This window comes from Haliotis cracherodii, unplaced genomic scaffold (assembly GCF_022045235.1).
Source record: "Haliotis cracherodii isolate W230 unplaced genomic scaffold, xgHalCrac1.p SCAF_9, whole genome shotgun sequence".
NCBI classification, from domain to species: domain Eukaryota; kingdom Metazoa; phylum Mollusca; class Gastropoda; order Lepetellida; family Haliotidae; genus Haliotis; species Haliotis cracherodii.
Window position 1 is genome coordinate 44769391 of NW_027266343.1, and position 27990 is coordinate 44797380.

Consider the following 27990-nt stretch of genomic DNA (forward strand, 5'->3'; position numbering starts at 1 on the left):
TCTAAACTTTGATGCCCTCTTTGTATACATTATCAAGCATTTATTAAGTTTTCTTCAGTTTTTATCAAGACCGCCTCCAATGTCTAGTGGTAGAGCGTCCGACCGGAGAGGGGAAGGTCCAGGGTGAATGCACGTCGCTATATAAATGGCAATAATCTTGGACGCGACGTTAAAACTCATTTCACCTCACCTCTGTTGTCATATCATTATATAAGAATACGTACGTCTCACAACTTGTGGCTGATCCATTTGTCTTTTGACAATAAAATGTGTAAACTTTTCAACTATCTAAATCATACAACTATGATGCAAGCATATTTCATAGGCAAGTAGTGGGGGAGATAACGGTCCGGTGGTTTCGTAGTTCAAATGATGATACGTCATACAAAAAGCACATAAATGTGCATGCTTTGGGTAATTTGTGACAAATGGTTAGCAACCAGAAATCCAACATGATCGGCATTTCATCAAGATGGCCGCCAATTGTATCAAGTCCTGCTTTACTTGATTAAAATCCTCCATATACGCCATTATTGGTGTCGGTAGGCAAAGTTGTAACCACACCACTGCGTTCCTGCAGCCCTCTGCACATGGCAAAGAGCCGCGCTGAACCTTGTATTCACTGATAAACGCTCCATAGCATGTTATTATAATTACTGACTGTCATCGCACACAGTATCAAAATGGAAATGCAATATGTAGGTTATACAACGGATTTATCAGATAAAGCATGCAGGGAGGCCACAAGCCACAACAACTTCCCGATACAGAGGACGCACATCCACTCATTCATCCTGGTTGAAGGGTCGCCATTTCAAGAGGTGGGTGAATATAATATATGACATGCATTGTGCACATTTTGTCTATTAAGTGTTTACTTCTGACGCCGAGGATGATGTTATCGAAAAATATTAATTGTCGCCGAAAACACTGGAAAAAATAATAATGCTTCAGACTATTGAAAGAAAGAAATTGCTTGTCACAAAAATTACATCGTTGCAAGGTGTCTTTCTTTAGAAAAGCCTTCTCTTATATATAGTTTTAAAATAAAAAATGTATGGCTTAGTAGCTGTAGGTGAATAAATGTCTAATTTCGATACAAAATGCAGCTACGTCCCCTAGATCCCCCCCCCCCCCCCCCCCCCCCCCCTTCAACCCCTTACAGATTAAATTCGGAAAGTGTCTATGTGTATCTATAACTGTGATTAACAACTCGAAGCAATGTTGATGTATGTACTGCCACGCTTCACAGCGAGTTATCAGTTCGTGCAGATAGTACACAGTATTCACAGATCCGTGGATAACAGTGGATCGCGCATGGGCTTCACTTCATTGTCCGGTCAACATTCAGTACATGATCATGGAGTTTACTGCACTTTATACCTCAGTCGTGTCACGACGGCCAGTTTTAATATGAGACTAGACATATACAGCAATTTGTGTTTGTTTGTTGTTTTACGTCACACCCGCAAAGCATTCAAGCCATTATGGTGGCCTGTAAGTAATCCATTCTGGATAAGGATGCCACAGTATAAAAAAGTTCACCAGTAAGTGGCCTCTTACAAGCACAGGTAGCTGGGGGAATATTCTAACCTGGAATCCCCACGCAGCATTGGTATGGTGCCGACACACGTAGGACCATGACGGTACGAACCTGGGGTTCGAACCCACACTAAATGGATTCCACCATAGTCAGACACGACTTAAATGCTGAATCATATTCGTTTCTAAAGCGAGGGCATAATGAAAAATACGCGTGTCTTTAGGAACACCGTACTGGAATGGCGACTCGTGATGGGCATCATGCAACGTCTACATCAGCAGGCCTGCACGTACCAGATCATCCAGATACAGCCCTGTGTCCTGTCCGTGAGAACGTGGCGACAGGTAGGCAATCTTCGTTCAACAGTAATGTAACAGATATATCAGCCTCGACTATCCGTTGTATTATAACTCTATTCCACTATGATATATCATTCGTGACCAACTCTGTTATTCCGGGACCGCCTCCGTAGTCTAATGGTAGAGTGTCCGCCTGGAGAGCGGAATGTCAGGGGTTCGATCCCCAGCCGCGTCATACCAAAAGACGTTAAAAGATGGTACTTGTTGTTACCCTGTCTGGCACTCGGCATTCAGGGGCTAAAACAAGGATTGGTCGGCTCGGAGTCAGTATACTGTGTCTGAGTAGGATATTCATGGACATGACAAATAACGAGTTCCTGTGTATTCATGTTAAACTGCGGCATGGTATCTCAGTGTGCTAGCACAATAAATCGGCATCAGTCCGGACTAGTACAAGCAGCCACACACACATACACGTGCATTCACGTCGCTATATAAGTGCAATAATCTTGGACGCGACGTTAAACCCCATTTCACCTCACCTTACCTCACCTGTTACTCCGGGACAAGCCGAATAGCGACTCGTGCCCTTCTCGTGGCCATTTTTGCGACTGGGTTCTGTCTAAGCGCAAACGGACATAGCTAAAATAATTGTCATATCGTTCCGTAATGATTCATGTATATTACCCATATATTGTATATATTGAAGACGATATTAAAATCACATCGGGACTTACAGTATTATACAGTTTGATTGAACACATTTGACTGGAACTTGGGTATGTTTTTAGATGCAAGACATATGTAATAACAAAAATTATACCTGAGGGATTCTTTGACCGAAGTCATACGTTTGTCGCATTTTCGCACATAACATTCATCGATTGGGTGACAAGTCTTCTTGCAGGTTACGGAATGGGGCGAGTGGTGACGAATGTGTTAGGGACCTATTCACCCACAAGACTTCGTTTCGGAAGTGACGTCACCATCTCTATCATTCTTATCACCAACTTATCATGGGATTTCTCAGGCTCACGTGTGTGGTATTATTGGACGGTTATTGTCAGCTTCTTATCAAACGAATCGGGCTAAAAACAAACTTACGGTAGCAAATAGTTGCAGAGTATCCGTAATAAAAGAATATATATACATATATATATTCTTATATATATAGTAATAATTTTTCTACACACATACACACACACGCACACGCACACACACACACACACACACGCACACACTCAGAAAATAAACAACAGAGTCCAGAGTCACCTGAAGAGCGGTTGAACGGCGAAAGTGAAATCACTTGTTTATTTGTATATATATACATAAATTGCCGTGGATAATCGAGGACACACAGTGATATATAGATTGTGACATTAAATGGTTCAGCTTCTAAAATATCTGGATGGCAAAAAGTGTCTTTCATGCAGTGTATAAAAGCTCGCGTGTTGTAGGGATTCAGTATGCATTGTTTCTGCTTATCTTGACAACTGCAACACGGAAAACATCAAATTTCAATCATTATTTGAAAGCTTGGAAATGCCACGCCTATCCGCTCACAAAATAACCGCTTGTGAGCCATTGGTATGCTCCAGTCAGGAACGTCGCAGCGTGAAGCTGCTAGGCGATTGAACGTGCACAGAAACACCATTAAGAAGAAATGGCAGCAGTGGCTGGCGGCAAACAAACACCGAGACCGAGACCGACCAAGGAGTGACAGGTCCCCGGTTACGAGCGTCCGTCAAGATCGTTGGATTCGAACGACCCATCAACGACATCAGTTCCAGCCTGCAACAATCACTGCAAGAACCATCCCTGGCCTTTGTCGAATGTCGGCACAGACAGAGAACTCGTTTGCAAGTGACCAATGGAATTTAGAACGGACAGCGTTACTGTGACGAGGCCACCCAGCCTATCGTTGTGCCGTTTTTGAATCAACATGGACCTGGCATGTTTTTTCAGCATTACAACGCCCGACCCCATGTAGCCCGGATTGTTCAACAAGCACTTGAACAGAACAACGTGAATGTGATCCCATGGAGTGCTCGCACTCCAACTCCTTCTCCCATTTAACACATGTAGGATAAAAGGAACGCCGTCTCCGACGTTTATCACGTGCTCCGACTACAGTACAAGAACTGGGAGACAGGCTGGTGGAGGTATGGGAATGCCACCCATCAATACTGTGTGAGACGTTTGATCCGTTCAATGCGAAGGAGATGGATTGTATGCATCCAAGTTAGAGGGGGCACAAAAGCAACACGCAACTGACGTGTTTAATTGTATCTTTCTCTTGTTATTTCTGTGCTAGTCATGTGTCATTAAATGTCTACACCTGTTTTCCTGGTCCATTGTCTGTTTGAAAATATGAATTCTTTCACATGTGTGCGTCTTCTTTGATCAGGTTCTTGTTTTATTTCGTGTCACAGGAACTTTTATTGCTGAGAATATTTATGGGGCCAGGGTTGGCCGCGACCCGTTCTCAAGGTACCAGGATCCACAGGTCTTGTGTTAAGAGTCCGATATTTGCCTCAGTTACGATCCTTAGTATGCGAACATCATACTCATGTGTGGTGGTGACCTCATCATCAGCGCCACCATTGTAACACTTCATCGCCATCATCAGCATCACCATTACAACACATCATCGCCATCATCAGCATCACCATTGCAACACATCATCGCCATCATCAGCACCACCATTGCAACACATAATCGCCATCATCAGCATCACCATTACAACACTTCATCGCCATCATCAGCGCCACCATTGTAACACTTCATCGCTATCATCAGCATCGCCATTGCATCACATCATCGCCATCATCAGCATCACCATTGCAACACATCATGGCCATCATCAGCATCACCATTGCAACACATCATCGCCATCATCAGCATCACCATTGCAACACTTCATCGCCATCATCAGCATCACAATTACAACACTTCGTCGCCATCATCAGCATCACAATTGCAACACTTCATCGCCATCATCAGCATCACCATTGCAACACACCATCGCCATCATCAGCATCACCATTGCAACACATCATCGCCATCATCAGCATCACCATTACAACACTTCATCGCCATCATCAGCATCACATGTACAATTGCAACAATTCATCGCCATCATCAGCATCTCCATTGCAACACATCATCGCCATCATCAGCACCACCATTGCAACACATCACCACCATTATCAGCACCACAATTGCAACACATCATCGCCATCAGCAGCATCACAATTGCAACATATCACCAGCATCACCATTGCAACACATCATCGCCATCATTAGCATCACCATTGCAACACATCATCGCCATCATCAGCACCACCATTGCAACATATCATCGCCATCATCAGTATCACCATTGCAACACATCATCGCCATCATCAGCACCACCTTTGCAACACGTCACCAGCATCACCATTGCAACACATCATTGCCATCGTCCCCGTACTTCACTCATATCAAGTACAGTAGAGTGCATGATACAAAGCCGTGTTACTTTAAGCTATTGGTGACTGAATGTTACCTTAATGGAAGCTATGGTTGTAACATTTGTAACTCAAATACTGAAGTAGAGCGGAAATGATCACCTTTTCAATTTGTAACCAACATACACCCCATGGGGACCCAGGTTAGAATAAATCCGCTGGATCCCATTGCTGGTCGCGAGAGGCGACGAAATTCGACCATATATTCAGGCCCTGTGACGTTTACGGATGTGCCTCGATTGCGTGGGTCGGCGCTCACATTTTCAGTATCTGGTTTTACGTGTCCAGGCTTTTATTCAAACAGGTAGTCGTGATCTAGCTGAAATGTTGCTGACTGTGACGTTACAGAACATTCACTCACCGTTACCGACACATCATACACGTACACATCATGTCTGTAGTTAGTATATACAACTACTTCAACAAAGAAACAACACAGTATTGAGCTCATTCGTGCTCCCATTAACTGAGACACAGAGAAAGGCAATGTTTATCTGCTGTCTTTTGTAGCCCAGAGGGACCTTGTAGAACCTGTACGAGAGGAGGTAGAGCGCGACCTCACAACCGCCTCTGCGTCTCAGGATACATCGGCAGCATCTCCCGGAGTCGGGCGGCTTCCTGGAGCTCATCACGGAACCGAAACCATGCCAATGCCATATCAGGATGATTCATGTGACCTTTCATCACGTGGACGCAAACAATGCAAGTCGAAATTCCCTCGCCATGATAAAACAGAACTGCATAAAAGGTTTGCCTTAACCGATGGAGCAGCCGCTATGTTTCTACGCTCTGAGAAGGGGTGTATGTATGTTAATACTGTAGCACAGCGGAATGGCTGCCTGATTGACCAAACCACTACTGATCCCGAATCTGGTAAGTGTTGTCTTGATGAAGTTTAATAGCCTTGCTGTTGTGTAAAGTTAATAGAAAGATGACATTTTTATCGTTTATTTGTTACATTCTTACTGCTCTCTTTGAATGTTAGATTAAAGTGACCGATCAGGATTCCCAGTATCACCTACAAGTCAATGATTGTCCTGTTAGTTTGGCTTAAATATAGACACATATAGGCATTAATACCGGCAATAACTACTGCCGTACGAACAATTTTAATTCTACACTATCTTCAAAACGCTACCGGGACGCGAACACTTGGCGTCAGGGACGCGTGTTATAAAAAGACATAGCGCCACTTTGGGGTGCTTGTATCTGCAAATGTATTAGGGCTACTGGTTCCCGATCGTGTGGATGTTCGTTTTGAACAGTAGTGAACTGAAGAAACGTGAAACCCCTGATGACACAGTTTTGACAAGAAAGTATGTCCATTCCCAATGTCCTATTACACACATTTCATTTTGCCAGTTGAACAAGGGCAACCAGCAACCCCTTCTTGGCACGGGAGGGGGAGAAGCTCTGACTTCGGGGTAAGTATCTGTCATCGTACCCCGACAATGTAAACGTTGCTTCAACCACTTGTTTGGCTGGTCCAGACACAATCAGGTACGACCGCCGTCACATCGTTTGAATTTTGCTGAGTGTAGCTTTATGCAAAACAAAAACAACAATACTTTTATCAACGTTCTCTAATAGCAACTATAAAATGTTTTATCAATGTTTTTAGGATGTTGGGGATTAAATCAATCTGTCCGTCTACTTTACAGATCCCAGATCCAGAGAGTGATCAGGACTTCCGGTCTCGACTCAACTCTCTTGCAGTCAGGAAGGTATTTCCAAGGAAAGTCGAGCTTGTCAGAGGTTCAATCGCCAAGCTTAAGGTAAAACAGGTTTAGTTTCAAAATCAATGATACCTTGCAACACCCGTTTCCCTTGGTTAAAACAATTAGCATGTAAGAGTGATAACTTTTAATGGGTTCAAGGCTCGACTAAATTGAGTCCCACCAAGTTTAGTTCAAGTTCCCCAAACTAACTTTGTCTTCACATTTACCATGTATATCAATCATATCCTAATTACATTTACACTAACGGAAAAAAGTATCCATGCTTCATATAAAGTTCAATAAAAAATAATTCATTCTGAAAAATAAGTAATGTATCTTTCAGTATGTATTCATGAAGAAATCTCCTCGACTTTAAGGTCGTGATTCACAATCTGTATGTTTGCATGTTTGTTTGGGGCATGATACTCACTCACGTGTTGTTGTTTTTTAATGTGAACAGCACACAATGATTGTCTAGCTATGAGGTGCTGATGAAAAAAAAATTTGTTTAGCCGTAAATAACACTTAAGTAATGCCACGGATTGCTGAAAATCAACGTCTACAAAAATAGTGGTTACACCCGATATTGTTATTGTTAATTGAGCTGTTTCTCTGTCTCCCGTTACCAGGTACCGCCGTCATATAGCTGGAATATTGCTGAGGGCGGCGTTAAATAACAAACCAAACCACACAAAAAAAAACTTTACCAGGCATGGCTTTTTTTTGGATGAGTGAGTGATCGCACATTGCAACCATATGGGGAATCGAACCCGAGTTTTTGGTCTGACGCGCGAATGATTTAACCACAGGGTTACCCCACCGCCAATGAACATGTTATGAGAAAACATTGGTCAGAATGAGCAAATATTATGTTGTTAACAGAACATTTACCCCCCCCCCCCCCCCCCCCCCCCCCCCCATTCTATGAAACATAATTACTTATTAACAAATTACACAGACAATGACGCCTTTTTTACAATGTCTAGATTTAGACACCATGGAGCATAGAACCTCTTATACTAATGCAATGCACGAGTTCGTAGTTGTACACTGCTTCAAGCACAAGTCTCTCACAAACTACAGCCATCACTAATGGAAATGTATGCCTTTTTATCTATCGCACAAAAACTCGTGTGTTTAAAGTAGCGGCTGCTTAACTCACATCCTATGACACTATAACTGTCGAATGCAATTAGGGTTTTTTCATTTAAAATGCGACAATAAAAAGGGTGTGCATGTCTCTATGATAATCAGAAGATGGGGCTTACACGTTGTGCCCATGTGGGCAATCGAAATCCGGTTTTTACCAAAAGGCTCCGCCAACGCAGGATTAGTAACTGACCCATTTGTGTTCATTGTGGTAAACGTCATTAATACCTTTACTTGAATCCTTTATTTCCCATTTATTACAGTTTAGTCGATCCATGAAAATCCGGGTTAGAATAGGTCTTCAGCAACCCATGCATGCATATCAATCACTGGATTATCTGGTCCAGACTGGATTATTTACAGACCGCCGTCATATAGCTGTAATATTGCTGACAGTTTGTGGAGAGAATGTCACTACTGTGTTCTACTTAGGTAAACTCACATGCATTTATTGGTACTTTTGATAAGTGGGCATGATGGACTTTACAGACTGGACACTCTTCTGACACACAACAACTTACTGTAAGGGTATACCAGGGAAGCTTGGTGCTAATTTGGAGCATAGTGGAGTGAAATAAGTATCTCCACAAATCTCACGATCCGTCACTCCAAAAATTGCACCAGGCCACTTTTTCAAGCTTTAGCAACGCGTCAGATTTGCGCGGTACTAGCTCCATATCTGCTATACAATATAATAGAGGATCTCTGCGACAGACTTCCCCATCCTGTATGTGCACAAAATATTTATCTGACTGCAACAGAGCCTCATAGGAGACACCAGAAAACGTTTCCTGCAATACTAAGATATAACAAAGGCCACAGTTGCATGAAGGCGAAAGATCACTGTAACTGAAAGTTGCCTTCGAGAAGTTCCGGCAGCCTAATCATTGGAGGGTAAACGTGAACCGGAAATGACGTCATGTGAAGGCAACATAACGGTAATTCCGAGGAATTATCAAGTATTGGGTCTTTTCAGTGATTTTATTCTGACTATACTTCATGGTGGCTTCAGAATTTATGGTATAAATTTTAGATCCTTTATAAATAAGGATTTGTCGTCACCTGCCCCAGGATTACAAGATTTCAAAACCCACCAGTCCCACTGGTTATTCTGGAAATGATGTACTAGAGGGATGGTATTCGCAGGAATTGTCAAACAATAATTATCATTGTTAATAATTCTAAGAATACTGCGTTTATAACATCAGGAGCAATCTTCCCAAATAATCTGCATCTAGTTGGTTTTCCCGCCTGGCGCATGTCCAGACCAATGGTGGGGAAAAAAACTATTATCCACACAACTAATTGGGGTCAGCTGACGGTGAAGAGGACCTCTGTTGCAAATCTAAAAGCTTTTTATAATGCGCTGACAACCAAAATACAGGGTTATGGCAATGATGTAACAGGGGTAGTATTCTTATAAGTATTGACACTGATAACCTTCGTTTCATGTTTTGACCTAACTGAATTTCTTCAGAGATTGCAAAACAATCAAGCACATCCTTGGTATTAATTCCACTTGTGTCCAACCCTTTCTATGAAAACTATGAAGAAAGACCTTCCTTGATTGTATAAAAGATTAAACATGAGTTTACTTCATCTTCGAAAGAGATGTGGAGTTTTGCTTTAAAAGATGACAGTATGAATAAGGTTTAGTTAGTTTTGTATTTGAGTATACCATGCCATGACACCCCGTTTGTAATTACAGTTCTAACACTTTTATATATAGTAATAATGATTTTACTATATAATGGATGGTAGTATCGATGCCATAAACCAATCCGATAAACGTGGTATCAGGATCCGATATATATGCAAATGAAGTCACCAAACAGGAAGTTCTTTTAACGTCCATTCATCGCCGGCTTGCTCAATAAGCTATTGCCTAACGTTCCCAACTCCCTATAACTATAAAGAGGGGGCCTAGTGGGTTGGTTATTGTGTAGACAAATATGGCTGGAAACCTTTCCAATCATTGGATAAAAAGGGTGGTTCACTCAAACAATGTAGTCACGCACGGTTTCTATAGTTACTTCAATAGCGAAATAAGGTCTTAAACATCGATTATTTTAATACTGACGTGATATAATATATGTACCCATTACCCTTTGGTTTTCGTATGGCAAATATCACACACACATATATATATATATATATATATATATATATATATATATATATATATATATATATATATATATATATATATATATTACAATCGTATATATATATATATATATATATATATATATATATATATATATATATTACAATCGTGACGTGTCGCTTAATACAATTCGCATTTCTGAGATATTTATGACAGAGAAAAACACTCAGCTAATCATCGCAATGGATCTATATATTACTGATATATTCTCCGTCACAATAGGCCGACGTGATTGTCAACTCGACCAACTGTGAGCTGAATTTGAGGGCCGGAGCCCTGTCTGCAAGTATTCTTCAAGAAGCTGGAAATAAGCTTGAGAAGAAAGTAAAGAAGCGCTACCCTCATGGTATCCAGCTAGGGGATTTTGCCATCACTAAAGGGTACAAGCTACAGTGTGCAGAGATCTACCATGCTACCCTGCCAATACGGAATACACACCACAGAATAAACGAACAGGTAACTCTGAATTCTTGATTTGATTGAACTTGAGTAAATATTGTTTGGTGTTCCAGTCAGAAATGTTCAGGTTTTATCTTGGTGACCTGTAAATAAACAACACAAACAAGCGACAGAATGCTACATGTAGAACAACGGCCCGTCCAATCAGGGCACAATGACAGCCTGTCAGCCAATTTCCTTTGCCAGACCTCCTGAGTGAGTGAGTGAGTGAGTGAGTGAATATGGTTTTACGCCGCTTTTAGCAACATTCCAGCAATATCACGGCGGGGGACACCAGAAATGGGATTCACACATTGTACCCAGGTCGGGAATCGAACCCGGGTCTTCGGCGTGACGAGCGAACGCTTTAACAACTAGGCTACCCGACCGCCCCTCAGACCTCCTGATCCGTTACTGGAATGTTATATGGAGTCGAGATATTTTTCAGTTACGTTTGCAAAAACATATTATTTTAATTAAATAATCAAAAATTATGAGTCTAATATAAAGAAATATAAACAGCTTTCAACAATGTATTTTTTTGTGGCAAACAATTTCTTACCTTGTCTCTTAGAAATTACAGTTCCTTTTTCAGAATATAAAGTCCATTGTCACGCGTTGTTTGGAGGAGGCATCAAAGAAAAACCACGCCAGTCTCCTTTTCCCTGCTCTTGGGACAGGCCGACTAAATTATGACAAGAACGCCACAGCTAAAACAATATACGAGACCGTGAATGAGTTTTGGGAAAACAACCCTGATACAATGTTGAAAGTCGTCAAAGTTGTTGTAATCTCTGGACAACGCGATGGTGTAGATGAGGTAATGGTCCATAAACTGAAGAGGCACCCATGCTACCCTGTCAAATGTTGATGATATATGCCCCCACGCCATTTTTAATTCCGCTCCTTATTGCTTTTTAGACCTGAACACACACCGTCCGATCAGTCGTATTTGTTTTCAAGCAGTGTTCGAAGGAGGAACATGTGTGTCTTGGTAACAACATTCTGGCGTTGCTTTGAATCTTATTTTTGTATCTCTATTAATTGTTATGTTATTGCATTATGGCTTTTCATTCCTCGAAGTGTTAATTTATAATGTTGGCTTCTATTAAATCTGAAAAATGTATAGACAACTACAACATTGTAACTGCAGGCTTTTCAAGCAGAACATGAGAAGCTCTACGGAAAGATTCACATAAGAGGATCACGCAGGCTCAGTGTCCAAGACGAAAAAGGTGAAACATGAAAACGCGCACACGTTGGTAAAAGTAAAGTTATACCCAAATACCCATTCACTTCTGCCAATCAGACAGAACGACCCAAGTCCAAGCAAGTCCGGTCAACCGAAGTATGACTAAAATCGTACCAAAGTTAACTTGGGTTAATATACCAACTCAACGCGAGTTAATCAAGGTCGGCATGCAAGGAAGACCCCTTAAGATCCGGGTAGAGTAGGTCTCCAACAACCCATGCTTGCCGTTAAAGGCGACTATGCTTGTCGTAAGAGGCGACTTACGGGATCGGGTGGTCAGGCTCGCTGACTTGGTTGATGCATGTCATCGTATCCCAGTTGCGTGGATAGATGTTCATGTTGTAAATCACTAAATTATCTGGTCCAGACTCGACTATTTACATACCGCCGTCATATAGCTGGAATATTGCTGAGTGTGACGTTAAACAACAAACAAACAAATAAAGCATGCAAGAAACCTATGATCATGGTTCGAATCCCAGTTTATATTTCTAGATTTGTCAGCACAAAACCCGTGCTCGTTGGTTTCACAAAAGTGGTAAATGTCAAAGAGGTGAATCACTACTGGATTTCCTCTCACATTAAGCTGACACGTCGTGATAAAACTGGAATAATGTTCAAAGCGTTGTTAACTTACTGAGTCATCAGGATGGTCCAGGGTTTTGAAACTGAACGCGAGCACTGTATATATTCTGTATGATCACGGACACCCAAATGATTCATTGCATGTTGACAGCAGCTGATGCGCATGTGGCAAGAGGCGTATTGTTCGGGAACGTTCGTTTCCAGTTGGTTGAAGGCGACATCATGCAGCAACGTGTGGACCTCATTGTCAACGGCAGTAACAGCAGACTGGAACTCTCGTTTGGTACACTCTTATTGTTCATAGCGTCGTCTTCATTGAATTCGGGGGCGTTTGGGTAGCCCAGTGGTTAAAGCGTTCGCACGTCATGCCGGAGACCCTGGTTCGATTCCCGACATGGAAGCCTATTTCTGGTGTCGAGCGGCGTGATATTGCTGGAATATTGCTAAAAGCGGCGTAACTCACTCGATTTATTGTATTTGATATTATCCATAAACACGTACACGTACACGAGTCGTACAGTGGAATCTTTCGTGATATCTTATGATTATGAAAAGGGATTTATTGCTTTAATCTCCAAAGTCTTCATCACGAGAAGTTAATTTAGGAAAATCTGCAGATCCCACTTAATTATTGTGACCTTGACCTTAATAACAAGGTAATGTGTTGCGATTTGGATTTTGTACATGTTCGCTTCACTGATCACTTCCTACTCCGGGTAGAGTTGAGAGTGATAACTGGCTGGTGTTTCCTACTTGAAATCATCTCGAGGCTCGAAGGTGTCACCTGTCGAAGGTCAAGGTCACACTAGGTGATATCCTTACACTCGGGAAAGACCCTTGTGGCATTCTCATACTCGATTATTTACAGCCTGCCGTCATTTAGTTTGAATGTTGCCGAGTGCAGCGTAAAACAATCAAACTAGTGGTGTGTTTTATGTAACGGAATTGACATTCATTTAAATATAAACAGATATTTTGGAGGTCGATCGTCAGCTGGTCTATTGATTTATTGCAAACAAATCATGATAAATGTTTCTGGAGGGATTAGATGATGTTTTAAGATTTGAAAGTGGTTATGAGAATGCTTTCACTCTCTGCATGCAATACACACAGCTTTCGAATTTTCTTTTCTTAGACCTCTCTGAGTGTCTAATAGTTTGTGTTTTTACATGTTTTCAAGGGATGTTGTCAACGAAGCTGCGAAAGAGGTTTGGAAAAGAACTGGAGAAACAGTGTAAAGAAGAAGGTAAAGTTTAGAAACCTTTGTATAATGCTTAATGGTATCATAATATGATTATAGCTCTGAAAGTATGCTGATTAAAAGAGCCAGTATCCGAATCTTTTGTGATTAAAGGAGGTGTGTTAGTGCTACCCAACATTAGCATACCCGTGAAGATCCGGGTAAGTTTAGGTCTTCAGCAGCCAATGCTTGGGTTCAGTAGGGATGGGCAACTCTGGTCAACCGAAGTATGACTTAAATCATACCAAAGTTAACTTGGGTTAATATACCAACTCAACGCGAGTTGATCAAGGTCGGCAAGCAAGAAAGACCCGTGAGGATCCGGGGTAGAATAGGTATTCAGCAACCTATGCTTGCTGTTAAAGGTGACTATGCTTGTCTGAAGAGCTGACTAAGGGGATCGGGTGGTCAGGCTCGCTGACTTGGTTGAAGCATGTCATCGTATCCCAATTGCGTAGATAGATGCGCATGATGTCAATTCATGAATTGTCGGGTCCATACTCGATTATTTACAGACCGCTGTCATATAGCTGGAATATTGCTGAGTGTGGCGTTAAACTACAAATAAACAGACAGCATTCGCATAGGAATACAATAACTGTGCCGAAGAGAGGCATCGAGCAGGTTAACCATTTTAAAATCTGACTGTTTCAAATTCACATCCATCTGTACAATACTCGTAAATGATTATTTTCAATTCCATGTAGCGATGTACAGCAATTATTGTAAAGGAAAAGTCATTCTATCTTTCCGTTTCTTATCCACAAACGCATAATGCTATTTCAAGGGACCAAGATCCAACGAGACAATGTGATTGCAGTTACACTGTTGGATATATATCTTGACTGGTGGTGAAATTGTTTAGTCCATATCTTAACGACGACAGTCAGGTTTCCGTTGTAGATGAATACGAGTACATACAGGTACAGGTGCCCATTCTGCTAACATAGTGTATGCCTGCTCAATGTTGTAGTGGGTAACATCACCAAAACGGGGCTTGCTGTCACCAGTGTGTCCGACGCATGTTTCAAGGCAGTACTGCACTATGACACTCACTTCTTCCGTGGCATTGACAAGGTGCTACCAGCGTTAATGGTGAAAGCAGATGAGCTGAAGTACACATCTTTGGCGCTGCCAGCTCTTGATCAAGGTAAGAAAACACATCAGAAACATCATTTTGCACAACTGTTGTCCCCCGAATCTGTAAAACGTAGAGTGAGTGAGCTGTGTTTAACGCCGCTTGATAATATTTCAGCTCGATGAAAGCAACAAAATGGGTAGTGTTGGCTGACTAAGGGGCGGACCATTTTATATGTGTGTGTAGTGGATGTGAGGTGGCGGGTGTGAGGTGGCAGTGGTTTTAATCATGTTTATTTTCTTTATTATTAGGGGGACATTTCAAATATTTGTTTTTTATGTAAATGAAAATTGAAAGAACTGTTGTTAAATTCGATTTTATGTCTATTTAACCATCACTTATTCCTGCAACAGTTTGTAAAAGGTAATCTATGGCCGGGTAATGTTATTTTTACAAATATATTGGCACAATGAATTAATAGCCGCATAACCTTTACCATGTTTGAACTGTTGTACATTTGTGCCGAAAAAAATATATTTATTCATTTTCAAAGATAAGATGTCCAACATATCCATCATATTGTGTATTAAGCAAAATTTTAAAAAGTTGTAAAACACTCTATTTTTTGCTGTTGAAAAATTGAACGATTTTAATACTTTGGCACATACATAATTATAAATGCTTGACATTAATTACATCGGAAATAGCGTAAAACAGACGATAAAAAAAGACAGGCGAAATCGTCGCCCAAACGAAACATTCTGCCACTGCATGAATTTCCTATACTGGAGTTAAAACGGTTGGCCTGTGACGCGCTGTGCAACTTCAACGATCACGGTTTATTGAGGGTCTTCCTACTTGTCCCACACCTAATGTTATGGGTACAAATTCAGCCGGGCGTGGTGATGGGTAAGGCAAAATTGTGACGCAACTTACTGGTGAATATCTCACAAAATATAACAACACAGCTAATTGGTGAACTATACTCAACCGCAAAAGAAACGTCACCCCAAGTAACATTGCATGAAAAGTTGTCATTTAAATATTTGGGTAATTCTTGTCAAAGTTACTAAAATTTAACAGTACCTTTTCCGGAAAAATGAAAGTTGATGGTAAAAAAACAAAGCAGATGACAATAAAACCGATCGCCCAAACGCATCACGGCAACGGCCATGGTAACCCGATGCACGCGAGTTCTGTGCAAATTGAAATGCACATGCGTTCCCCCATTCCTTACCCTATAAAAATCCACCGAGATCGGATAACATTCATTCGTTATTGAATTGCTGCAGCATGCCAAGATTGACATGAAATCATCAAGCCCTTGGACGATTGCAAGCTGGGCAAATCGCCCGGCAAGTAGCCAGTGCATTTCAAGTCCACGTAAGGACCATATACAGGCTCCAGCAACGGTACCAGACCACCAACACTACAGCTGACCGACCACGTAGTGGAAGACCAAGGGTCACCACGCGACGTCAGAATCGTCAGATTGTGCGATTGTGTTTTTACCCGAATGTTTCTATTTTAATTGGGTAATTACATTTTTCATTGGGTAACCAATATTTTGTCACTCATCTATTCATCACTCTATTGTTTTTTTCCACAAATGAGCTAGCATTTTGATATTTCAAGAAAAATAAGATAATGTTTTAGATGTATATGGGTTCTAACTAAAGGCTTGACTCGTAAAGTGAATTATCTCGGAATTGTGTTTCGGAAATAAGCTCCATTGTACGCATGCTGAAAGAGCTTCATTTGGGTATTTACGCATGCTGTTTTTATCATCATTTGAGTTTTTCATTTTATGCATGCGTTTCTGTACGCAAGTTAATTGAAAGGAATTGGGTTTTGAATATTTGGGGAAAAACTTATCTGTATCTCTGTCCTTTTCTGTTTTATGAACAAACTGTGATGTCTGCTAACGCTTCTTTGACTCATCAAGTTTGGTTATTACAAACAGTTATTATCTTATATAATAGAAGGGCAATACAACGCTGTATCAATAGGCATTTCACATCACAGCCAAGATCTGTTTCAGTCATATCACAGAGGGACACATGGAATTGCCCAAGGTTGTCCAAGAATACAAGGCAGTACCTTGGGTGATATGGCCTCTTGAAATGGAAGAGTTGAAATGATGAATAAATAAGTGTTACAGACATACTGTCTCTCATGGCTTTGCTCACGACATACTCTATATTGATTAGATGGGAATACTGAAGCCGAGATTCTTTATTGAAGCTGAAATATATACTCACACGCAAAAGAAACACAAGTGGTTTTAAGCAAATAGGTAACAAACACGGAACCATAAATTGATACGAGTTTTAGCATGTAGTGAAACCTGATGGTGTTATCAATATTTTTGGTTGCATTTTGGAAGCCCCCAGTAAAAACGCAACATAAACAACGAATCGCCAAAACGCTCCATTTCAATGAATATGTGGGTATCATGCACCAATTTCTCGCGAAATCGAAAATGCACAAACTGTCACGAACTGTAGTGGGTATAAAACTGTGGCCGATTCTTGGACCTACCACTCCTTGGTCAACAATGCCACGCCCACCTCAAATTCAGAGAAACCAGGCTATCGGACGTTTGAAAGCTGGAGAGTCTGTCCAAAATGTTGCCCGTCATTTCAACGTTAACATAACCACAATTTACCGTCTCCTGCATCGATACAATGCTACACAGACCACAGATGACCTTCTTAGGGTCACCACACCTCGACAAGATCGGCATATTACCCGTCAACACCAGCGACATCCGTTCCTAACTGAAAGTGCACGACACACCATAGGAACACATAATCGGCAATTAGCCGGGACAATGTGATCCGACGTCTCCATTCCAACAACCTCAGATGTCGCCGACCAGCACGTCGTCCTGTTCTCCAACCACGGCATCGACAAGCACGACTTCAGTGGGCACAGGGTCATTGCAATTGGCGTCATCGTCATCTTCACTGATGAAAGTCGCTTTTGTGTCTCCCATGCAGACGGAAGAGTCAGAATTTGGCGGCGTCGAGGTGATCGTTTCACTGACAGAAACGTTGTGGAAAGGGATCAATGGGGGTGGACATAGCGTCATGATATGGGCAGGGATTGGACTTGATGCGAGACTTGGACCCATGTGCTTTCTGAATGTTGATCAAGGTCGGGGACACGGCGTCACTGCTCAGCGGTATATCGACCAAGTGATCACACCCAGCGTTGTTCCATTTTTTGCACAACATCAACAACACATTTTCCAGCATAACAACGCTCGTCCCCATGTTGCCAGTGCTACCATGGCCTTTCTGCAACAACACAACATCCGTGTTCTACCGTGGCCAGCCCTCAGCCCTGATCTGAACCCTATCGAACACTTGTGGGATGAGGTTCAAAGGCGTCTGCACAATGTGCGCCCAGTCCCTACAACTGCCGATGAACTACGCACAGCTGCTCTGGGTGTGTGCAGGAGGATCCTTAGAGCCTTCACAAATCGTCTGATCCACTCAATGTACAGGAGAAGTGTGGCAGTGATCAATGCTAATGGTGGTCACACCAGGTATTGACTGCCATTTTGGGTATTGACCCGAAACTGTGTAAGCCCTTAACATTTGAAATGTTAGTATTTCTTGTCTTTACTGTTGAAAATAAATAACTTGTATGCTGCATACCCGACTTGCGTTTCTTTTGCGGGTGAATATAAATAAGCAGATGAAGGCAGGTTTTTTCACACAATATTCTTTGCTGCAATATTTGTTCAGAGGAAACCCCGGCGCTTTAGCTGACTGGGCCTCCCGTGCAATATCGTAAAAGCTCTAGCATTTTATACAATTCTAGGGGAAAAAGCCTGTGTAATGTTGTAGGCCGCAAGGGTGGCATATCAAAACAGAAGCTAGCGGAATACGTCCATAGCTCGCTGACGAAACACTCCGGCCTGCGGTGCCTACGTGAAGTTCGGATGGTCATCTTTGAGGACACTGACCTCTTCGACAGTCTGGTCAGCCTCCTCAACACCAAGATCAACGAGCGTGGTGAGGGCAGTCAACAACGGACACAGGGACACAGAAGTGGTATGTCGCCTTTCTATCAATATGTAACCAAGTCTCAATTTGCTGATTGCATCCATGCTGTGGGGTTTGCGTGCAGACTAATTTGCTTGTCGTAAGAGTCCACTGAAATGTGGATTGGGTGGTTGTCCGACTGATTTCATGCCACTGATGGCGTGGAGGGACTTCCTTGGGACATGCGGGTCCATCCTCACCCCAAGCAATGACATGCAGAAAATACAACTCATATTAAAACATGATTGGATGAGACAATGTGGTAACAGAAGCTAAACCACGGTTTTATTTACTCAGCAGCAGTATATATGAGGCAACGCAAATGCAGGCATGCACCAGTCTATCAGGAACTCTTTATTGCAGTGCGTTACACGTTCATGACTCAAGCGATAGGGAGCGCAGTACCACTGTGTGGAACTGTGTGGCTGAACAAAACATATATCCCTATTCTCGACCATTTAATCTCGGCGTGTGTGCGTGCGTGCTTGCGTGTGTGTTTCTTAGGTTTCACACACATATATTTACTGGTTCGGTGGACATGCTGATTCTTTGGTCAATTGAATTTCACACATTGTACCAATATCGGTTATCGAACCCGGGTCTTCGGCGTGACGAGCGAACGCTTAGACCACTAGGCTACCTTTAACCACTTGCTAGAGACTGACAGCTTTAAGGTAGCGTTCGGGTTAAAGCTTTGTGTCTATTTATACTAACCTTGCTCCAGACCAGGGATGATGGATTATGTAATTGCACTATAATTACTGCTGTGCCTATTCGACGTGTCTTTAAGGGTCATTAATTTGTTGTTTGTGATGTTTTCAGCGAGTGCAACAATGGACGACGACGTAAAACATTTGCAAGGGCGTGGCTCCAAGGTGTATGAAACCGAGGGATTTGAGGTTTCAATCCACTCCGACAGTTCACTGCGCATTTACCAAGCCATTGCAGATCTGAAGTCACTGCCTAAAATAAAGCGAGAACGTATCGCCGAAGAATGTTTGGTGAACTTGACAGTTGACAAGGTATTTACTATTATAGTAAACGGGACACGCGTCGCTGTGTAAATGCAATAATTTTGAACGCCTGTTGTCGTGGGAATTTATAATAGCCACTTTCTGGATGAGGACAGGGGCTTACCAAGGTTGTCAGTCAAAGACTACAAAGTGAAAATCTCACACACACACTATTCTTCCATGTTAGGTTTCTTTACAGATATATCACGTTATATTGCAGTCTTCGCCAAAATACCTTCATCGGGAGGTATCATTGGGCGTGTACCACCACTTTGGTATCACTGTGCTTACAGGTGTTGATGAATCATGGCGAGTGTTGATGTTAAACCCAACGTTCCCATCACCGAATCTATTTATTCTGAACAGTATAAGGCACCACTTCAGCAGCTGGGTTTAGAGGGCACAGGTTTCCTACGGTCTAATGCGCGGCAACTCGCTGAAGGAGTTGCGAGTAACTTGCGACCCTTAATCACGTCAGGATCCGTTGTTTGTGGATTAATATCCACGATTAGCCAATTATTACGCTTATGATTCTTGCTGGTGTCCCCATATCCGTGTTTAAGCGTCACTTAGGGGACTTCCTCCAATATTAAGACCGTAACTAAGATACTATTCAAAGCAGCGTTAAACCAACTCTCTCGCTCTGATCGTTTCAGCTGAAATGTCTATATGACCATGCAAAGATACACAGCGTAGGCATCTCCGTGGACACCAACGGTGGAGTTGTCAATGTTATGGTAAACCTTCATGTCGAATCATTTCCTTGAGGCTTTAACACTTCCAAGAATTAATAACGACATCAAGTCAGATATCATTTAAATGTGATAACTGCCTAAGAGAAACTTTTGATATATGCACACACAGGCAAAAGAAAAACTATACAAAGTAAGATAGGACGGCCATTGACAGAAGAGACCAGACAGTTGGGAACTGATAGTTGTAAATGTCAAATACATCAGTTTGCACAAGAAATTATTCAATCGTGAGTTGATAAATAAGGCATGTATGTCTGCCTGCTTACCTACCTACCTACCTACCGGCCTACCTACCTACCCACCTACCTACCTACCTACCTATCCATCTACCCACTCACTCACTCACTCATTTCCGTTTAAATTTGGAGTACAGTAGGTCTTAAGCAACCCATGCTTGCCACAAAAAGCCACCATTCTTGTCGTAAGAAGTGACTAACGGGATCGGGTTGTCGCTGACTTGGTTGATGCATGTCATCGTATTCCAGATACGTGGATCGATGCACATGATGTCAATCACTGGATTGTCTGGTCCAGACTCGATTATTTACAGACCGCCGTCATATAGCTGCGTTAAACAACAACCAAACAAACAAACGCTAAAATGTATTTATTTATTAATTGATTCCATAAACAGGGGTTTCCTGATGATGTTTGCAACATGATGAAACACGTGTTTGAGATATGTGTACACATACGAGCTTCCCAAATCGAGGCTAGGACCATACAATGGTACTTTGTTGACGAGAAAGAGAGCGGGGAACAAGTGCTGAAGAAATACGAGTCTGGTCTCAATGAGGAAATAGAGCGGGCATTCCGGAGCAACGCCGTAGAGCCTGAATGTAAATTGACCACTGATGACGGCGTCAGCTACGTCATTGACTTTAACGACATGGTGGAATACATCGAAGGAGACAAGGAAAATACGTCAGTCCTTGTCGTCAGAAGGAACCTTACTGAAAGTAGGTCAAATAGGATATCCTTTCGGTTTGTAATATATTGGCGCCAGCTAACCACCAAACAAGACCTTATAGATGCTATGCGTCCATGCCAGGTTCCGGTAATGTGTTTCATTGGTAGAATGGGCGAGGTAATGCTGTTTTAAAATTGACGACCACGGCAGCCATATTGAAAATGTCAATTTACGAGTGACTAATATCCATGAAGTGTTTGTCATGCGCAATGCGTACTTTGATTTCTGATATGGCAATGGCCTCTGAGTTCAGAGAACCTCATAAATCTAGAGATGTCACAAACCACTTGGTTTATAGCTTTGAAAATTAGCGCGCTGCCCTTTTGTCCTTTGTTCCTACCTAAAAAACTAAAAAGAATCCTGGCCGTTTCTTAACATGGACATCATGGCTGCTATGCTGAAAGTCCCTTTTGTCATCTCTGCTTGAATCAAAGAGGAATTTGGTATGCAATATGTATATGTGGTTGTCATAGAAACGTACGTTACCCCTTTTTATCCTTATCTCACCATTGTCAGTTACTTTTCTTTATCAATCTAGTTTTACTCAAATTTCGGAAAGCAATGAATTAATTAAGCTAAAATGTCTTAAATTTGTCTACTCATTAAATCCGAGCATTCTCCAAAGTCCCGGGTGCCGTTGTACAAAGTGATCATAGCGCTAAGGTGATCGTAACTCCCATACTTTAACATAGACTTACGACTGTCGTAGTGCTAAGGTTGTTTTGTACAACGGCACCCTGGTCGTGTAGTTTCAGCGAGAGACTTCCACCCACCGCTGTCCTGGGAACACATGGATCCCGGTGAGAACATAAAGGTGGTCCTTCTAAACCAGGATGACCAAGAGTACAGGGTTGTGGATAACAAGTTTTCAGTATCAAGGATGAAAGTAGTAAAGGTGAATTGATAAACAGATAGGCATTTATGTTTTCTGATATAATAAAAAAAATATATATAATCTTGCTGCAATGCCAATGATTGAATGTACCGCATGTTTTGATCAACATAGCCATAAAATAATATAAACTTTAAGAAAAACACCAATAAATCATATTCTTAGAAACCACTAGGCCCCGAGTGCAGAGGTGTTTCAGATCCTAATGTGGATTAGATTTGTTTATGGCACGCAAATGGATAAAGTTTAAATGCAAAATTAAATTGAAATATATTGTTCAATTATAGAAACTGATTAAGCAGTCTATTTTCAGAAACCGGTTTGCAGTGATATTTTTGGAGGAGTTTTGTGACAATATCAATCTTTTTTTCAATTGTAAAGAATATTATGTTGAGAAAACGTTGCGCACCAGTTAACACTTTCCCGTCTGTGTGGCTAAATATTTCAATACACACTACATTAGCTCATATGGAAGGTCGCTTGTGAGCAACACAGCCTTGGCGCTATTTGTGTTGGTTGTTATTTGAATAAAACATGCATTGGCGTAAATCCACCCTGTGCGACATCTACGTTGGCTTGTGGCAGTATTTGTGTCAGTTGTACATAGAGTTATCGACTTTAGGAGTGAGTCCAGTGAGCAGCGGCCCACGCCGTCAGGGTACGATGACACGCAATCAACCAAGTCACCGAGCATAACCCCTGGAACCATTAAATCGTCTATTTCGACCAGCTTAGGTTTCTGGGAACTGATTCTAACACGGGCTCACTCACTGCTTCCAGATCGAGCGCATTCAGAACAAGACCCTGTACAAGCAGTACACGGTCAAGCGTGAGCACTTCAGAGAGCCGGAGATGCAACTCTGGCACGGAACTGATTGTAAAGCAATTCCCTCCATCAACAGAAACGGCTTCAACAGGAGCTACTGCGGCAAACATGGTGAGCGACAACTGTTACCTATTTGTATCCCCTCATGTTGGAGGCCAATCTGTGATAAAGAGCCGCCTGGCGTCCATTAAACATGATGACTGTATTCTGGACATAACACACAGAAACCCTTCATGTGGGTGGATAAAAAACCACTATGGCATATCTCGCATGCCTTGAATGCCTTGAACCATTCCAACATGTTAATGCATGGGTATAGATCGTGAAGCACGTGTGCTGTCTCCTCAGGCAAGAGACTCGAAGTATGTCAGCAGTGAATGGGTACCCGGTAGGATGAGACGTAATGTGATAATTATTATTTTTATTGTTGTTGTTGTTGATTTTTACCCTTTAGGCGTCATTATATGTCAGAAATATGCGCCGAATATATATTCAGAATTCTTAACTTTAGTGGGTGGGGTGTTTTGCTTATCCGAAAACGAGGCAGGGTAGTTGGAAATGCTGAAGGCTTTGTATTTCACAGGTATTACTGTGTGTGTTTTCACAAAGTGGTGGTGGTGGTTGGTGTCAACAAGAAATGGACAAGATAATCATAGCCGTCTTTTCACACACTTTGCCTGGTGTGCTCTAATGTCGGGTACTAATTTCGGATCTAAGTATTGTTATGTGTAAGTAGTGTTAGTGTAAATATATTTGTAGTGATTGTCATTGGCTGCAACCATTGAAAGGATAATAATAATAATTATAATTATGATAACATTTTATAATCAAATCTGTTATTTACCGATTGAGAAACGGAAAACAAATTAACCAATCATTTCCAAAGAATCAACTTCATAAGTTAAATGACATTATTTCTGTTACTCTCAATGCGGACTGCTCTGTGCATGACATTAACTGTTGCGTGTATGCTGCTGCTGAACATTGGAGGAACCACATAAGTGTCCAAAGAAAATGAACCACAAAAGGGAAATATACAAAAAAAATCAAAAGAAAAACCGGTTTCAAATTAAATTGGATGAAACAAGGAAAGATGTGTTTTGGATATAACTTTGATTAAAACTTCGTTCTTCAGGACAATCTATGTCAAAACGCCAGAAATCAATTTTGAAAAACATAATAACAAAACACAAGACAACAAAGGTTAAAATTCTCAATCAAATTCTTGATTCTCTAAAGGCAAAGTTAAAGGTGTGGTCAGAAAGAAAAAACAAAGTGGGATAAGATAATAATTTCATAAAACAAAATAAATTGTTTAAAGCACATGAAAAACAATTTTACAGGCAATTAAATGCAACGAATGAGAGTGATGAGAAAAGACCCATCATGGATTCCAGTGAAAGGTTTTGGAAACAGTTGCGGTCTATACGCGACAACTGTAACCTCGATGAACCATGGGTAGAGGATTACAATAATAGTGTACATGAAAAAATGAGGTCACAATTGGTGTGTTTCATTACACCCGATTGCCTAAAAAATGTCATTAAAAAGTCCTAATCTAAAACGGCGCCAGGGCCTGATGGTATTCGAAACCGGTATTGGAAACTGTTCCCTTGTGTCCAAACGCAATCACTTCACTGTGTTAATTCTCTTGTGGATGCAGGCGATGTTCCGCCTTTGTTCTGCAAATGACATGAATTGTTTGGTGCACTTTTGCATCAAAATGTGAATTTGAAATGTAGATTATGTAATTATGAATTTAATGAGACTGTCGAACACATTGTGAGTGGATGCCCAGCTTTGGCACAGACACAGTATCTTAGGCGACATGATGGAGTGACTCGATCATTTTATTACCATTTTCGACACGGAGGTCCATCCATGGTACGACCCGAAATATGTAGAGGCTGTCATGGAAAATGATAAACACAAAATCCTTTGGAATAGGTCCGTATACAGCCTCAGACATATCCAGACCATCAAACCTGATATTGTCCTTTTTGATACATCAAATGAAATCATTTATATCATTGAATTTTCTGTCCCTTTTGACAGTAATGTGATTGACAAGATCAAATATGCAGACCTCGCTTCCGAAATGTCACGCTTGGATCCAAAGTACCATGTTGTCCGACTCCCCATAATAATAATAATAATAATAATAATAACAAGTATTTGTCACAGAGTGACGAAATATCCCCCGCCTGTACACCATAGTACCAAATATGAAGACAATCCAGCGATTAGTTCTTGAGATATTGTGGCAACACCGTTTTCCAACTCCAAAAGCAGATATGCCTGCTGTGACCTTGAAAATGGGGTCAAGGTCACTAAAACCAACTGGTGTCTGCGGAGTCTGTATATACACCATAGTTCCAAATATGAAGACAATCCAGAGATTAGTTCTTGAGATATTGCGGCAACACCGTTTTCAAACTCCAAAAGCAGATATGCCTGCTGTGACCTTGAAAATGGGGTCAAGGTCACCAAAACCATCTGGTGTCTGCGGAGTCTGTATATACACCATAGTTCCAAATATGAAGACATTCCAGAGATTAGTTCTTGAGATATTGCGGCAACACCGTTTTCCAACTCCAAAAGCAGATATGCCTGCTGTGACCTTGAAAATGGGGTCAAGGTCACCAAAACCGACTGGTGTCTGCGGAGTCTGTATATACACCATAGTTCCAAATATGAAGACAATCCAGTGTTTAGTTCTTGAGATATCGCGGCAACAAACAGGTGGGACGGACGGACGGACGGACGGACGGTCGTGAATACTATATCCCCCGCTTCGCGTTTTCGCGCGGCGGGGGATAATAATAATAATAATAATAATTGCTGTCATGGGCGGATTTGAACCGCAGTCCACAGCGAGTAGATCCTTCAGGATGGTTATGTACCAGAGTTACAATAATACATGACACTTTTATATGGATAGCGGAGTTATCTGACCCTGATTGTATGCATGAACATGGAAGGCTTGATCGTTCGAGACGTTTCCGGATAGGACGGTTTCTAAGACGCTGGCTGGCTGTCCCTATAAAAGAGCGATTTGATTATCTTTTTTCGACCTTACTTGTTTCTTATCCTCTCATTAATCAGACAGCACTCTGGAATCATCTGGCGTGGATTATGAGTTTTGTTACGATCAACCCTACTTTCCCCCTGTTGCTCAGTGAGCAAAATCCTGTTCAAAATTCCACAGAAAAGACAAACAGTTTTCAAGGATGCAGTAACGAGGACTGGTCAGAGTCAGTATGCTGTGTTTTAACTGTGACATAGTATCTCAGCGCACTAGCACTGCATGCATGTCGCTATATAAGTGCAATAATCTTGAACGTTACGCTAAACCCCATTTCACCTCACCACACAAACTGCCAACATGAGTCTAGGTTCAAGCAAGGAGAGGCCTCTTACAGCAAAATCTACAGTGATAATATTCCAAACGTTCGCGAGAGTACATATTTGGCCCATTGTATTGCCTATTGTGATTATAAGCCTGAATCTGTGTTAAAATACATTTATTGATTATTCATCGATGTTGTTTTGGTCATTTACTAGTTTCACAGTTTAGTTCTGTGCAAACCGATTGATGGGTTAACCTCTGCGTTTGAATTTGGAAATCACCTTGTAACAGTAATTAGTGCTATTATGACACATGGGCACAGTATGGAGCTCCGTCCTCCTTTAAACATCATGTTCTTTTCTTTCAGCCGCCCAATATGGAAACGGTGTCTACTTTGCAAAAGACGCCAGCTATTCCACACAAGATAGGTTCTCCCAACCTGACTCTGCCGGCCACAAATACATTTACTTAGCGGATGTGTTGACCGGGGAGTACACTCAGGGGAAGAAGGGAATGAGGGTTCCTCCTCCTCTAGATCCGGCCACCCAAGCAGTCCTCTTTGATTCTGTTGTTGATGATATCAAAAAACCTGAAAAGTTTGTCATCTTTAATGACACACAGGCCTATCCAAAATACCTGGTAACTTACAAAGTGTTGGTGGATATGGCGTCCAAATAGAATGTGGACTATGGGAAGCAACAGAGAAGTCCTGAACCATAATGTGTCAGTGACACAACTAGTTGTTTCAGAAAAGACGTCTAAAATGTGAAATGTAGACTTCTGCTCACCTTTACATATTGAGCTCAACATAAGATGCTTGTTATGTATATCATAGCCAATGGCCATTCTTAGGGTCACCCACAGACATTTTACACATTAACAGAAAGGCGACTTTATTTGGGTAAATGTTTCAGAAGACTTTGATAGGCATGGCATGTTAGATGTACCTGCTTGACTTTTTACTGGAAATATTATTCCATGTAGTGGTTACCTGATTAGATATTGGATATTTTACTGATGATATTACTTGCAGTAATGTTGGCATATGAGGGTTGGTTAAAAAGGTCTAAGCCTAACAATCAAAACAACAATTGTTAAAGTGTTTTTAGTTTAAGTTTTCAAAGTAATCTCCCTTTGTTTCAATACATTTCT

General features: G+C 41.5%; 1 protein-coding gene across 3 annotated transcripts; it reads left to right on the forward strand.

Moving 5' to 3' along the window:
- Positions 1-743: 743 nt before the first annotated feature.
- LOC139453296 (protein mono-ADP-ribosyltransferase PARP15-like) lies at positions 744-27988 on the forward strand. 3 transcript variants are annotated; one of them, XM_071234942.1, is made up of 18 exons: positions 744-821; positions 1767-1887; positions 5862-6224; positions 6714-6775; positions 7013-7126; positions 10608-10841; positions 11419-11643; positions 11977-12058; positions 12812-12943; positions 13841-13906; positions 14874-15050; positions 18836-19042; positions 19856-20055; positions 20703-20783; positions 21436-21760; positions 22521-22666; positions 23444-23600; positions 27206-27988. In XM_071234942.1, the coding sequence occupies exons 2-18, from the start codon at positions 1782-1784 to the stop codon at positions 27514-27516; spliced, it is 2988 nt and encodes a 995-aa protein (XP_071091043.1). In that variant the 5' UTR covers positions 744-821; positions 1767-1781; the 3' UTR covers positions 27517-27988. The 3 variants fall into 3 exon arrangements, with proteins under 3 accessions (XP_071091043.1, XP_071091046.1, XP_071091044.1); XM_071234945.1 differs by having other exon boundaries at positions 12815-12943; XM_071234943.1 differs by lacking the exon at positions 744-821 and adding an exon at positions 1424-1497.
- The last annotated feature ends 2 nt before the right edge of the window (positions 27989-27990 follow it).